The 14,482-nt window shown below is 39.3% G+C and overlaps 2 protein-coding genes and 1 long non-coding RNA gene across 3 annotated transcripts in view; 2 read left to right on the plus strand and 1 right to left on the minus strand.

Annotated features, from left to right (window-relative positions):
- LOC126632689 (uncharacterized) overlaps positions 1–14,482 on the plus strand; it is a 98,830-nt gene that overhangs the window by 66,131 nt on the left and 18,217 nt on the right. The gene's annotated exons all lie outside the window — the stretch shown is intronic.
- LOC126632687 (uncharacterized) lies at positions 3,444–4,503 on the plus strand. The gene has a single exon (XM_050303138.1). The coding sequence runs from the start codon at positions 3,545–3,547 to the stop codon at positions 4,166–4,168; it is 624 nt and encodes a 207-aa protein (XP_050159095.1). The 5' UTR covers positions 3,444–3,544; the 3' UTR covers positions 4,169–4,503.
- On the minus strand, positions 12,216–13,356 carry LOC126632688 (blue copper protein-like). Its single transcript, XM_050303139.1, has 2 exons — positions 13,112–13,356; positions 12,216–12,763 (listed from the first exon to the last, which is right to left on the minus strand). The coding sequence occupies exons 1-2, from the start codon at positions 13,269–13,271 to the stop codon at positions 12,369–12,371; spliced, it is 555 nt and encodes a 184-aa protein (XP_050159096.1). The 5' UTR covers positions 13,272–13,356; the 3' UTR covers positions 12,216–12,368.

A 14,482-nucleotide genomic window follows, 5' to 3' on the forward strand; every position in this document is an offset into this window, starting at 1 on the left:
GCTCGAAGGTGTATGGAACAATTATCCAGGGCAGAATGAAGATAGGAGGAAAACATTGGCCTATATTGCATTTACGTTTTGGTCCATATGGAAAGCAAGATGTGAGGTGGTCTTCAATTCTAGACAACCATCCCCGGAGAGAATCATTCTTGTTGTTTCCATGGCCGACTCTTCCTTCCTCGAGGCCTGTTCAGATCTTGGAAATACGCGAATAATGGTGAATGAGAGACCCAATGGTTCTTCTGGGTGGTTTCCACCGGCGAATGGTGTGGTAAAAATGAATGTGGGGCTGCTAGTTGGAAGGGATTAAACGAGGGTTGCCATATCAAAGTTGTTATTCGGGACTTTGCATGCCGATACTTGGCTATATATGAGAATGAAGGAAATATGGGCTCCTAGTGTGTTGGCAACTGAGGCAAATGGGATTTTGGAGGGATGTGTGATGACTAAGCAACGAGGTTTCGAGAATATCGTGGTAGAGTCGAACTCGAATGAACTCATTTCTTGGTTGAATGAGAGCATTGATCAAAGAAACTGGGAGGTTTACCCGACCCTGTATGAGATTCGCAAACCAGGTATGGATTTCAGGTCGTGTATCTGGTTTTGGGTGCCAAGAACTAGCAATGGAGCGGCGAATTTTGTTGTCACATCCCAGACCGGCTCCGCCGTAGCACGATATTGTTCGCATTGGGCCCCGACCATGCCCTCACGGTTTTGTTTCTGGGAACTCAGATGAGAACTTCCCAGTGGGTCACCCATCCTAGGATTGCTCTCGTCCCAAACTCGCTTAACTTCAGAGTTTCGATAGAACCCGAAGCCAATGAGTTTCTAAAAGGCATCGTGCTATATGGAGGTGGGCATGTACATATAAGACACATCACCCCATCTCCATTGGTCGATGTGGAATATTACAATCCATCCCCCTTAGGGGCCCGACGTCCTCGTCGATACACTTGCACCACACGGCAAAGCGACTCTGATACCATTCTGTCACATCTCAGTCTCGATTCCGCCGTAGCACGATATTGTCTGTTTTGGGTCCCGGCCACGCCCTCATGGTTTTGTTTCTGGGAACTCAGACAAGAACTTCCCAGTGGGTCACCCATCCTAGGATTGCTCTAGCCCCAAACTCGCTTAACTTCGGAGTTTCGATGGAACCTGAAGCCAGTGAGTTCCCAAAAAGCCTCGTGCTAAATGGAGGTGGACATGTACATATAAGGCACGTCACCACCTCTTCGCTGGTCGATGTGAAATGTTACATTTGTGGCGTCGCATGTGGGTGCGGAGATGAGCGACTTAGTTTGGGTTCAACGACCCCCATCTTCATTTGTTCGAGTTCTAAACAAGGATGGCCTCCCATGCCTTGCATCCTAATTTTATGTTTTGATGGGATTAAGGTGACTTGGGGAAGCCTCTGTGTGATTGTATCTACCTCTTTCTCATTATGCCTAGTGTTGTTGGCCTGTGGTGGCATTTTGTAACTCTTTTGGCTTCAGCCTGGTTATGTTATTCTTTAGTTTTCTAAATAAATAAATAATAATAATAATAATAATAATAATAATAATAATAATAATAATAATAAGAACAGCGTATTAATTGTAACTTACATAATTTCCTATCGTTTCCTCACAATTTGGATTGAAGTAACTAACTTATCAAAGAATGTTAGTACCTCAGCTGAACTACAAAACCATAATATTAACAAAAATTAAAAGGGTTTCACATTTTACGTATTTGTTTATCAATTCTAATTAAAAGTGTCTGACAAAATAACACTGTTTTCCGGCTGCTCTTATCGTGCATAATTAGCCAACATGCATGCATGCTCTGAGATGGGTAAGATCTAAATAATATATCCATGCATGGCCCATGGGACAATATATTGACCTAGGTACGGTGTTTTAATAGCCTAATCTAAATGTTAATTAGTGTGATTTGACACTCCAAATGTGGATTATCTGCTCGAACATAGGATGATGTTGGCCACTCAAAGCGAAAAAAAGAAAAAAAAAAAAAAAGCAGTTGGAATGCCTGTAACACATTATCATGCTTGGGCAGGGGCAACAAAGAAAACACAAACGGGCCACCACCATCACATAGTGTCGAGGACGGGGCCATTAGGTACACCCAAAGTACCGTACCAACTGAATGTGGATGGCGCATGGAGACTTGAATCAGAGCAATGGGAGTGATAGAGGAGGGTAACGTCGACGCTGACCATGGACGTGGAGGTTATGATAACGCCTAGGGATCCATAAGGAAGATAGTAGAGCTGAAGAATATAATTATTTGATACAAGATGCTAGGTATAAATCTCTTCACATTCTTGAGTTAGCCTCAATGATTTGTGTATTCAGCATGTATCGTGCATAATGATCTTTTATTTCTCTCGTATTCTTTGTTATAAACAATTTAAAATGACGTCGGTTGCCACTAGTATGTTACAGTCTAGTAATATTTTTCTCTTCTTATAAGTGAAAGATTTTAAGTTTGACTCACATAATTTGAGGTTTGTCTCCCTGTATTGCTCAAATCTCTAACACATTAAATTAGAATGTTGTCGTATTGGATAAAAAAGGAGCAGGCTCAACCAAAGACAATTTTGCAATATTAATGAGGGTAGTGTTTTTTCATTGTAAACAAAAGGAAAAAAAAATTAAAATGTGAACAAAGTAGGGTTAACGACTTCAATCCAATTGATTTTTTTTTCGAGTCGTAAGTTTTTCAACATATCGTCAGTTTGCAAGTAATATGAGTAATCCTAGATTTCGAACTTTGAATCATATTTAAATCTACACTTAAGCTTAGATCTTAGGCTCCGATCTCTAACTTTGACCTTAAATTCAAGGTTTCCAACATATAATCTCAAACGCCAATTTACCACTTGTAATTAAGTAAAGTAATTAGTTGTATGAAAAGGTTGGACCTGACCTTAGATCCATAGGGTAAATTCTGTCCACCAGGGATTGACGTGATTAACCTTATTCATTCATATTTTAAATTATTTATTTTCCTTTTGTTTACGATGAAAAAACACTTATATAAAACGACATTTGCGCTTTTCAATATACCCTACTTGAAAATGGGAAATATTTACCTTAAAGAGCACGGATAATGCTCCTACAAAACACAATTACCAAATTAATTCAGAGGTTAAAAATGAAAGATGTTCTATATATATATATATATATATATATATATATATAATAGAAAATCCAAGCAAAACACAGAAATTTTCCGCTAATAAAAGTAAATCGAATTAAGATTTTTACCAGAAAAAACAAACGCGTTTGCAGGCCACCAATATGGACGGCTGGGATTTCACCTTCCCCTTAATTTTTTGCAAAAGCCTGGTCTTTCCATACACGTGTACGGGTGGACATCAACGTCAACAGACTGAAATACAACCAAAACCTCACTATATATATTCCTCCTCCTGTCTTCCCCTTTCAACCGTCTTTGTCCAAATCACAAACCCTCCTCCTCCCTCTCTATCTCTCCACTTTCTCTCTCTACCCGTCTGTGTTCTCTCTCCTTACTCACAATGGCTCGCTCTTCATTCGCGTTGTTGATGGTGACAGTGGCTCTCCTCGCCGCCTCCGCCTTGGCCGACGACAAGGCTAAGGTTGCCTCATCCACCTCCTCCCAACCACCATCATCCACTCCATCACCCTCATCAAACCCAGCAGCAGCTGCCAAGACACCATCCGCCACCCCGGCAGCGACCCCAGCCGCCACCCCAGCAGCGACCACATCCGCCACCCCAGCAGCGACCCCATCCTCCACCCAAGCAGCGACCCCATCCGCCACCCCAGCAGCGACCCCATCCGCCACACAAGCAGCGACCCCATCCGCCACCCCAGCAGCGACCCCATCCGCCTCCTCTGAGGCTCCCAAGTCCTCGGCTTCATCAACCTCTCCGTCCTCCGCCCCCACCACCTCCTCCTCCTCCTCCTCCTCCCCATCCAGCTCTCCATCATCCGATTCTCCACCCTCACCACCCACCTCCACTCCCGCCTCCGGCCCATCCTCCGACGTCACCTCTTCTGCTCCTACCGAGTCGACTACGTCTGCTGAGGCTCCCGCCCCATCTGGTGCAGCCGTGAACAGAGGCTTCTCTGCCGGTTCCGTGGTCGCCGTCGTCATCGCGGCGTCGTTTTTGGCCTAGATGTGTTTTGCGGACGAGGCCTTTATCCGCTGGTTCGGTCACCGAGAGAGAGATGCAGCAGGCGGATCTTGAGTTTCGTATATTAGCGGGTAGAATTTAACTACTATTTTTGGTTTTTTAGTTTTTTTCAATAAGGTGGATTATTATTGGTGATGGAGATATTATTTGGACGGTGTTGATTTGATCGGACGGTGGTTCTACGGCAGATGATTGCTCCATCGGCCTTAATTATTAATTATAACTATTATTATTAACTTCATCATTACTGTTGCTAATGATGATGACTGTGGAGATTCTTTTGTTATGATCTAATGATATATATTAATTATATTTAATTCGTTGAGTTTAATAGCTTTGATTTAAGCATGGTTGTGTTTCTTTCTTTGTTTAAGGACTCTCTGCGCCGTTTAATTAACTCATTTTATGTGAGTAGTGACCTTAATTATTAATTCGAAAGTAATTTTCAAGTAAATTTAATATTTCGATTATTGTATAGTCTGGCTTTATTTTTAATAGATTGATAAATTATCAATTTAATTTTACCATTAATTTTGTACTATTGAACGTTCCAAGAAAAAATAATAATTTTTATCCCAAAGCACTTATTTTTATTTTTATATTTTTCCAAAGCACTTATTTTTTTAATAATATTCTGTTTAAATAATAAAACGTGAGAATCATCCAAAGTAATGTTTAGTTTAAATAAATTAAATGGACACGGGAATGTAGTTTAATTCCTTAGTAAATAAAATGTTAGCTTTATCATGTGTATTGGTTCGAATCTCTTTTTTTTTTTTTTTCAAATTATTAAAATAATTTGAGCCCTTTCTTTAATAATAGTAAAATAAAAAGAAATCAGAACGGATATATTAAACATTAGTCTTTGATAATTAAAGCGTTGGTGAGATTTTATAAAGTTTACGATTATTATTCTTATGATCCATGCGTTACTTTATTTTGTTTGTATAACTATTGTGTTAATATTATAAAATAATTTAGTATTTCTCATTTTCTTAAACTGATTTGGTTTTTGTCGTTTGGTGAATAAAAAGTAGAGCAAAGGTCTACAGAGTACACACCCACGTGGTTTGCGACAGAGACATGCATAAAGCAACACACTTTAGCTTTGGGAGAAGTTGAAAGAAAGTAAGGGTTTATGTTAGTTGAATCCGAAGCCCCTTGAGGAATTCGAGAATCCGAATCCGGGTTTCAAGAATTATAAAATTGTGTATGTTTATTATATATAATACTATCAGAAATTATTTTAAATTTTTTATTTAAAATTAAACATAAATAATACTTAACAAAAATTGATTGTACGATATACAATAAACTAATACGATTCATAAATTTCTGACATCTTCATATCCGGAGAGGATCCTATTGCATGTTGGTTTAGTATTAATTAATTTGTGGGCCTTTTGTGTTTCATAAAATTTTGTTGGTTGCGCGATTTGATGATAATTGATGTTGATTAAAAACGTGCGATTAGATTCCTTTAACGTATGGCGCCTTAGGTCTCCTTTGGCACATCGTGTAAAAATTGGATATGACTAGTTACACAGACTCAGTCTTTTGGCGTTCACTCGTGTTAAATAAGTGCCAGATTAATTTAATTAGTCTGCTTATTTAACACAGTATATGTAACATTCTACATCGCCTAGGGCTGAATTTTGTAAGCCTTATATGTATATTCTCATCTCTACCTAGCACGAGGCCTTTTGGGAGTTCACTGGTTTCGGGTTTCGTCAGAACTCCGAAGTTAAGCGAGTTCGCGCGAGAGTAATCCCATAATGAGTGACCTACTGAGAAGTTCTCGTGTGAGTTCCCAGAAACAAAACCGTGAGGGCGTGGTCGGAGCCCAAATCGGATAATATCGTGCTACGGCGGAGTTGAGACTAGGATGTGGTGGGGGCCTGGGCTGGGATGTGACAATTTGGTATCAGAGCGACACACCCCGATCTCGATATTCCCTGAATACCAGGATAGGCACGTGCTGGCTGACACCCGAGAGTGACGAAAGCCATTTATTGAGTGCAAATGCTGAAAATAAGGGATAGATAAGACTTATAAATATAAAAGAATAAAGAATATGCATTTAAGGAACGTGTTCAAAGCATACAACTAACTAGAACACTAAAAGAAATAATATAAAATTTGTTTGTACCATACTTGACCAATCCTGAAACTACTGAGCACCGGTTTACGTTCTGGGATTTAATTTTAAATTCACATTTCACAATCTCATCAATTTGGATGCCAATATTGTTCTGTTTTCGTGAAAATTCCCTCAAGAATCTTTGATGTGTGAGATTACAAGACATGTGGAACCGGTACAAAACTGGACACGACAGCAAAACACCAAATTGTACAAAAAGATTGTCTTCACGCAATAAGAAAGTTCTCAAATTACTTTACCGTACAAACGTCAAATTCAAAGTTATTTATTCCCTTCTCCTTCTTATTAACGCAGGAAAGAATCAAGTGTCTTGAAGAGACGAGGAATAGATGACTTAGGAATCGCTTAATCAGGAGGCGGATTCGCTCATGTTTGTACGGAGATAGAACTTAGAAATCACTCAACCAATGACAACGGAATCACTTATGTCGCTAATCGTGAATTCACTCGCACAACCAAATCAAAACACTTGATTTTTCGAAAAAAGAAACATTCACTTTAATTGCACAAAAGAAATATATTATTCATTCATTACAGTCTGTCAATGGCTTCTAATACATGATATTTATAAAGAGTACAAACACAAATAAAAACCCAAGTCCCAATTGGACCTTTAGTCTCCCCGAAACTATTTAAAATGTTGTTAAATGACTACTAATATTTGTGTTGCTCTAAAACTTAAAATTAAATATATTTGATGGTTTCAATATCCATGAGACTCTTGGTAAATTTCTATACATGCATCAAGTGGGACTTTACCACGGTATTGGAAAGGTGTTGAGCTCTTACATGGTGACGTGGGTTCGAACTTCATCGATGACTAATCTAATAAAATCTATCATTTGAACCAAAAAATAAAAAATCTATACATGCATGAGAGCCTTGATTACTGCCTCAATTATAATCTAAACATCATCTCTTCAAGTTTGTATGGTAAAACGATGTTAGGGGAGAAAAACTTCCTTTCTTAAGGGAGGAGGGAAGTATTATTTGATGTGGAAATAAGCTCAAGCTTATGATTAGCTAAGGGCTGATTTGGTATTGCTGTGCTTTGAAAAAAAACTTTTGCTGTGCTGTGAGAATAAGCTCATTTTTTGCTACTTCACATTTTCAGTTTTTTTTTCTCACCAAAAACTAGGAAAATAAGCTGTTTTAAGTGTTTACCAAACACCTTTTTGAGCTCAACTTTTTTTTATACCCACTTTTTATAAAAGCACCTCAGTAGCAAACTTGTACTAAGTTGAGCTCGAATAAGCCACAAATGACCCAAACTTGAAGCATACGTATCCAATTTTTCAGCCTTAGATGTAAGCAATGAACTTGAAAGTGAAAGAAAATCACTCAGCTACAAGTAAATTACAATCTGACACATGTACATGCATTCATTTTTTTAACTAGTTAAGCTATGAGATGCCTGAGATTGTGATTTGCAGGTTACAATCTTAATACAAAATTGTAAATTAACACCACCTTTTATAACCTAATCCCTTCTACTTTATTTCTTAGTTAATTTATCAATTTACCTTCATTTTATAATTTGGTTTACCAGTTTGTTATCCATTGGGCTCTAGTTCGGCTTGTGTGTTACAATTGGGTTCAGACCATTTCGACCTTGTTTCCAATGGGCCTATGGGCCAGCTCATTGCCTCTGTAGTTAAACTTCAATCATTATTTATTTTTCCTTCATTTTCTCTTTCCACCATCGTATTTTCACGAATTCATTTTTTTTTTAAGGAGGAAAATGTTGGTAAGTTATGGTTATTTCTTCTTTCTGGGTCTAGAGAGGCTATAGGGAATTTTACCCTGCCCGTGGCCACATTGCAATTCTTTTCAATTTGTACTTTTTGTTCACTTAATGCAATTGTTATAATTTTCATTCGGTTTGTTTATACCATACTTAGGGTCTCCGTATTTAGATCTCGTACAAATACTCAGGGGACTTAAATGTAATTATGTAATAAAAGAAGGGGCAAATATGTAATAAGTGATGAGCCCTTATTCTATAAAAGGACTCCTCACCCTCACAATTAGAAAAAGACAATTTCTTAAGGCTCCTTCATCCTCTCAAAGCTCTCACATTACAGAGCTCCCTCACTCCCCTCACCTCTCAGATAAATACATAATCAGTGTGGACGTAGCCCAAACCTTGGGGTGAACCACGATACATCTTGTGTTATTTACATTACTTGCAGATTCACGGTCGGATTTACGTTGTTACAAGACCTCCGGTTTTGTGCATCAACATTTGGCGCCGTCTGTGAGAATCGACACCACAAGTTATGTCGGTTCTCTTTCATTTTTTCACTTCTACCGTGAATCTGCAAAATCACAAAAAACTCAGAAACCCATTAACCTTTCTCTATCTCTCCCTTCATTCGTAGTCAGTACTAGCACATTTTCCAATCTGAATCCATACTTGGGGGTCAAAGAAATCAAAATCCAAAAATCAATTGAGAGAAATTTAGAGAGAGGGAGAGAGAGAAAGTGTGAGTGAGTGAGAAAGATGAAGTCCAACCCCTCAACCTCGGTCAAGCTTTTACTGACATGATGTCTTTCAGTTGTTTACGTTGCAGAAGATTTTGATTTCTTCTACTTTGTCCAGCAATAACCCAGATCATATTGTGACACAAAGACAAGTTGCTACTATCCAACAACAGTGAAGCCTGCGGCTGATTTCGGCAATCATGGGCTTTGGCCGAAATCACAATAACAGCAGCAATGCCTCCAACAAAGAGGGTAATCATGGACACTCAACCCGGAAAGTTGAACAGCCGATCAAATTCCATATTCGACTCGACCAGAAAGATTCTCGCATTCTGTACGTCGGGCCTTCTCTTCTCATCAGCAAACAGCGACCAGAAAATGGCACCACCATTTACCGCTGAAGACAGCCGATCCAGGGACCTCGACAAGCTACTCCTTCGCGCCGGTAATCTCGTCGGACCCACCTTCGAACCTGGCCCCGGACTGCGAGATGATCTCAAAGAGTACGCCAGAGTTTTGGTGGTCGGGGCTGGTGGGCTGGGCTGCGAGCTGCTTAAAGACTTGGCTTTGTCTGGCTTTCGGGAGCTCGAAGTCATAGACATGGATCGTATCGAGGTTTCCAATCTCAATCGCCAGTTTCATCTTCAGCTCAGTCAGCTACAAGTGTAGTCCAGGCAGGCACAAAAGAGATCACTACTAAGTTGTATATGGAATCTATTCAAGATTTGCCTGCACCAGAAAAGATTAATATTCCTATTCACGAGGACCCGAAGACTGGTGGGGCTTGACCCACAATGGCAGTGCATAGGGAAAGGAGAAAGTCTGTACTAGTGGTAACCTACCTCACCTTTGGAACATGTGGAAACTTAACAGTGTTCATGAGCTTTTGAAGTGTGATTCCAGCTGCGTCCTATTGCACAAAAAAGAAAGCAAAAGCAGTGAAGGTAAAGCAGGTTCCTTTAAACACACAGCTAGAAAGTAGTCTGGCGACCACGATGATAAAGGAATTCAAACATTTAAATGCCAAGCTGTTTGCCATCCCACTACAAGGTCCCAGCAGCAACCAGGCTGAAAGCAAAAGCAAAATAGAGGGTCGGATTTATTTTTGAATGATTTAATTTATTTTTCTTATCTGTTGGAGACATATGTATAAACCCCCATCAGAGGGTAATAAAAAAAAAAGGGCAAAGCCCAAAATAAATGGGCTGGAATGTTGTGTAGAGGGCGAAGGCCCATAAGCCTAAAACAGCTCCAACCAGGCGATCAAAAGTACGCCCAGTACTCCACAATTATTCGGCAACCCGTCGCTATTATCGCCAACCAGGTGACCAATAGTACGCCCAGTACTCCAAAATTATTCGGCAACCTGCTGTTATTACCACCAACCAGGTGATGAAATGTACAACCCGTACTCTAATATCATTTGGCAACTAGCCATTCATGCCACCAACCAGGTGATGAAATGTACAACCCGTACTCTCCTTCTTGCCACCAACCAGGTGATCAAAAGTACGCCTAGTACTCCAAATTATACATGAGCATTACTCATGTCATTCATACATAAACATTCATGAGCATCACTCATGACAATCATACATAAACATTCATGACCATCATTCATGTCAACATTCATGAGCATCACTCATGTTAACATTCATGAGCATCACTCATGACAACATCCATGAGCATCACTCATGTCAATTAACATAAACATTCATGAGCATCACTCATGTCAATCAGCTTCAAAAGCTTCATTTACAGAGCTCTAGCTTCAAAAACTTCATTTACAAAAGCTCTAGCTTTAAAAGCTTCGTTTACAGAGCTCCAGCTTTAAAGCTTCACTTGCAAAGCTTCACTTGCAAAGCTTCACTTACAAAGCTTCACTTACAAAGCTTCAGTGCAGGGTATACAAATACCACCTCCGAACAACCGCCACTTTGGCCCATACATGGATTCAATTTGAAGTCTCCAGCCAACAGACTCTATTGACCTAAGACTTGGGGGACTACACTATACACCATATATTGGGCCTCAACTGGGCCTCATGAAAAATACTTGGGGGACTTAGCCCATTATTTATGTACTGAGGAACGAACCCTTATTCTATCAAAGGGACTCCCTCACTTTCATTAGAAAGCACCCATCACTTATGTATTAAGGAGCGAGCCATTATTCTATAAAAGTGACTCCCTCACCACCATTAGAGAGCATCGCCGCCTACTAAGCAACCGCCTCACCATGAGCATCAACTCTAGCCCATCATTTATGTATTGAGAAGCAAGCCCTTATTCTATAAAAGGGACTCCCTCACCTTCATTAGAGAGCAACGCCGCTAGCTGAGCAACGGCCTCGCCGCGAGCATCACTCCTAACCCATCACTTATGTATTGAGGAGCGAGCTCTTATTCTATAAAAGGGACTCCCTCACCACCATTAGAGAGCATCGCCGCCTACTGAGCAACCACATCGCCGCAAGCATCAACTCTAGCCTATCATTTATGTATTGAGGAGCGAGCCCTTATTCTATAAAAGGGACTCTCTCACCATCATTAGAGAGCATCAACTATAGCCCATCATTCATGTATTGAGGAGCGAGCCCTTATTCTATAAAAGAGACTCCCTCACCTTCAACGCCACAAGCCGAGCCAACCAAGGCAACATAAGCCACGAGCCTCGCAGCATGTGCTACTTCTAGTTGAGCATCATTTCAGATTGAGCACCGCCTCATATCGAGCATCAGTTCAAGACAACAACTAGTTACTTCGGCCCACACATGGACTGAATTTCAAGTTTCCAGCCAAAAGACTCTCTTGACTGAAGACTTGGGGGACTACTGTTTATACCATACTTAGGGCTTCCGTATATAGATCTCGTACAAATACTCAGGGGACTTAAATGTAATTATGTAATAAAGGAATGGGCAAATATGTAATAAGTGAGGAGCCCTTATTTTATAAAAGGACTCCTCACCCTCACAATTAGAAAAAGGCCATTTCTTAAGGCTCCTTCATCCTCTCAAAGCTCTCACATTACAGAGCTCCCTCACTCCCCTCACCTCTCAGATAAATACATAATCAGTGTGGACGTAGCCCAAACCTTGGGTGAACCACGATACATCTTATGTTATTTACATTACTTACAGATTCACGGTTGAATTTACGTTGTTCCAAGACCTCCGGTTTTGTGCATCAACACGGTTAATGAAGTTAATTAAATCACTCCAAGATTATTTTTCTTTTCAAATTTCATATTTATAATAGCAAATATCGATTAACTACCAAAGAAGAATTAGAATGAAAAAAATAAGAATCATTCTCGTTCATGTTTGAAAAGTTATAGTACGAGAAATTGTTGTTGAGTGAGATGGGTTTGGGAATCATGGCCCTTCAAAAGCAAAGTGCATAATATATATGAACCTCAATCATGATACACAAATAATGTATCATGGACCCTAGAAACTCAGAGTACTTAACATTTAAACAAGAAGAAATAAAATAGCACTGCCTCTATCCTGGCACTAGGAGTGATATTGCCAAAATTAAATTAGAAGGAACATACAAAAACCAACCAAACTAATAACACTCCACAAAGTCACAACAAGAGAGCTAGAGTGGCTACTCCCATCACCAGTTGATGAGGGTTTGGTGGTACTTGCGGGGGTGGTAATTGTAGAGTTACCGTCGGAACCACCGGATGTTGATTTACCGTTGCCAGATGGTGCTGCGGTTGATCCTGACGCTACAGTCACAGAAAGCTTCATCCCCATCGTACAATGCCCAACCGAGCCACAAATGTAGTTATGAGTCCCGGCAGTCTTGAGGGGGATGGTGGTCGTTCCGCTGCTATCACTTGTAATTGAATTTCCCACAGTGCAAGTTTTGTAGTCACTGTCAGTCACTTCGTCCACCGTGTGCCCACTTCCATAGTTGAACACTAACATGTACAAAAATTTAGGAAAAATTGACACAATCAGTTCAAACCGTAAACCAAGTGGCAGTGTTACTAGACTATAAATAATTCTAACACCACACACTAGTTAAATAAAATTGACCTGATCAATTATCTAAATTGATTATCTATACGAAATTCTCAAAACACGTATCTAGATTGAATGTTTGTACTTAATTCTCAAACTTTACTCATTAAACAAGAGCTCCCTTAATCAATAGTCTAGATTGAATCTATACGTAACTCTGAAACGACACATCAAAATAACACCTTACAAACATTATTTTTGAAGCATGTTCACGACAAATAATCAAAAGGGAGTAAGGATTTTACCCAGGCTGTCACCAACTTTAAAGGTCTTGCCACTAGTCCAAGTGCTATAATCCACACCACTAGCCCACCCAGAGGAGTCTCCAACGGTGTACACGGTGGCTAAGCATCTTGGCATCATGACCATGGCAACAACCAGGACTAAACCCACAATTCTGGCCATTCTCGATGAGCCAGCTACAATGAGAGAGAGAGAGAGAGAGAGAGAGAGAGAGAGAGGGAAGAAGAAGCCTTTTGTGATGATATAATTCTAAAGAGTGGGAATTCAGTTATATAATGGTATGAAGGGGGTTGGAGTAAGTAGGGTTTGGTGGCCCTTGGTCGACTTACTTCCGATAAAATGCAAAATGTTCCGTCAAGGAACTCATTGCATGGGGATGACTTAGGTTAGACGTCACACCTAATGCTTTGTTATAATAATGTGACCTTTTTTCTTTTTATTTCTTTTTGCATTGTTAATCTCTTAACTTTCACAAGAAAGAAATGTAATAATAAATAAGGCTATCATAATCTAGGTTTGTTAGGATAATGTTCTATCTTTCTTTTAAACCCATTTCTAAGCACCAAAGTGGACTAATTAAATTAAAGAAACGTGATTAAAGGGTTGGTTTACTTTTAATTTGTTCTGTGGCTTTGTGAATAGACCTTTCACCATCTCTTTAATGATGGATTGCGAGTTAAGAAAAGATTAACATGTTATGCTTATAAAAGCTATGATTAATGCCAACGAGAATCCAAAGATAATCATAATAGACATAAAATATGTGAAAGATGGTACATTTGAAATTTTGTAGTCTTAGCACCCTAAGCCCTTATTACATACATATGGAAATGTGTTGATACTCCAAATTAGTCAGCCTGAATACTCCCATAAAGAAATATAGGAGAGAATAACATTAAAAATGAGTACGTAATGACTTTTTAAGAGTGCAAATAACATTTTCCTAATAGAAATGTGAGTTTTATTGATTTAGTATTGACATCACGCTTAAACAAGTTGGAGGTGATCTCCCTTTCACGACCCTGAATGCAAGGGTAGAGAAGTAGCAAGCCAAACTTTTTATTGGCATGGACAAGTAAAAAATTATCAGCGTTGAGAGAGATTTGAGATTATATAAGTAACTTAGTACAACATGGTAAATTTCATTGAGAGGAATCAAAGCTCTAACAGGTTGTCTTCAATGAACACAAAGTTCATATACAAAAGTAAAATAGAAATAAGTTTAGAATCGAAGCAATAAAATCGTAAGAAGTCAAGAGAACAAATTTGCAATTAACCCTAAATTCAAATACAAAGAAAAAAAAAAGTCTCAATGTTGGTTACTAGTTAGCATGAAAAGAACGTAAACCTTACTAATATTGTTTCTAGTTCTG

Source organism: Malus sylvestris, chromosome 8 (genome assembly GCF_916048215.2).
Source record: "Malus sylvestris chromosome 8, drMalSylv7.2, whole genome shotgun sequence".
Lineage (NCBI taxonomy): Eukaryota > Viridiplantae > Streptophyta > Magnoliopsida > Rosales > Rosaceae > Malus > Malus sylvestris.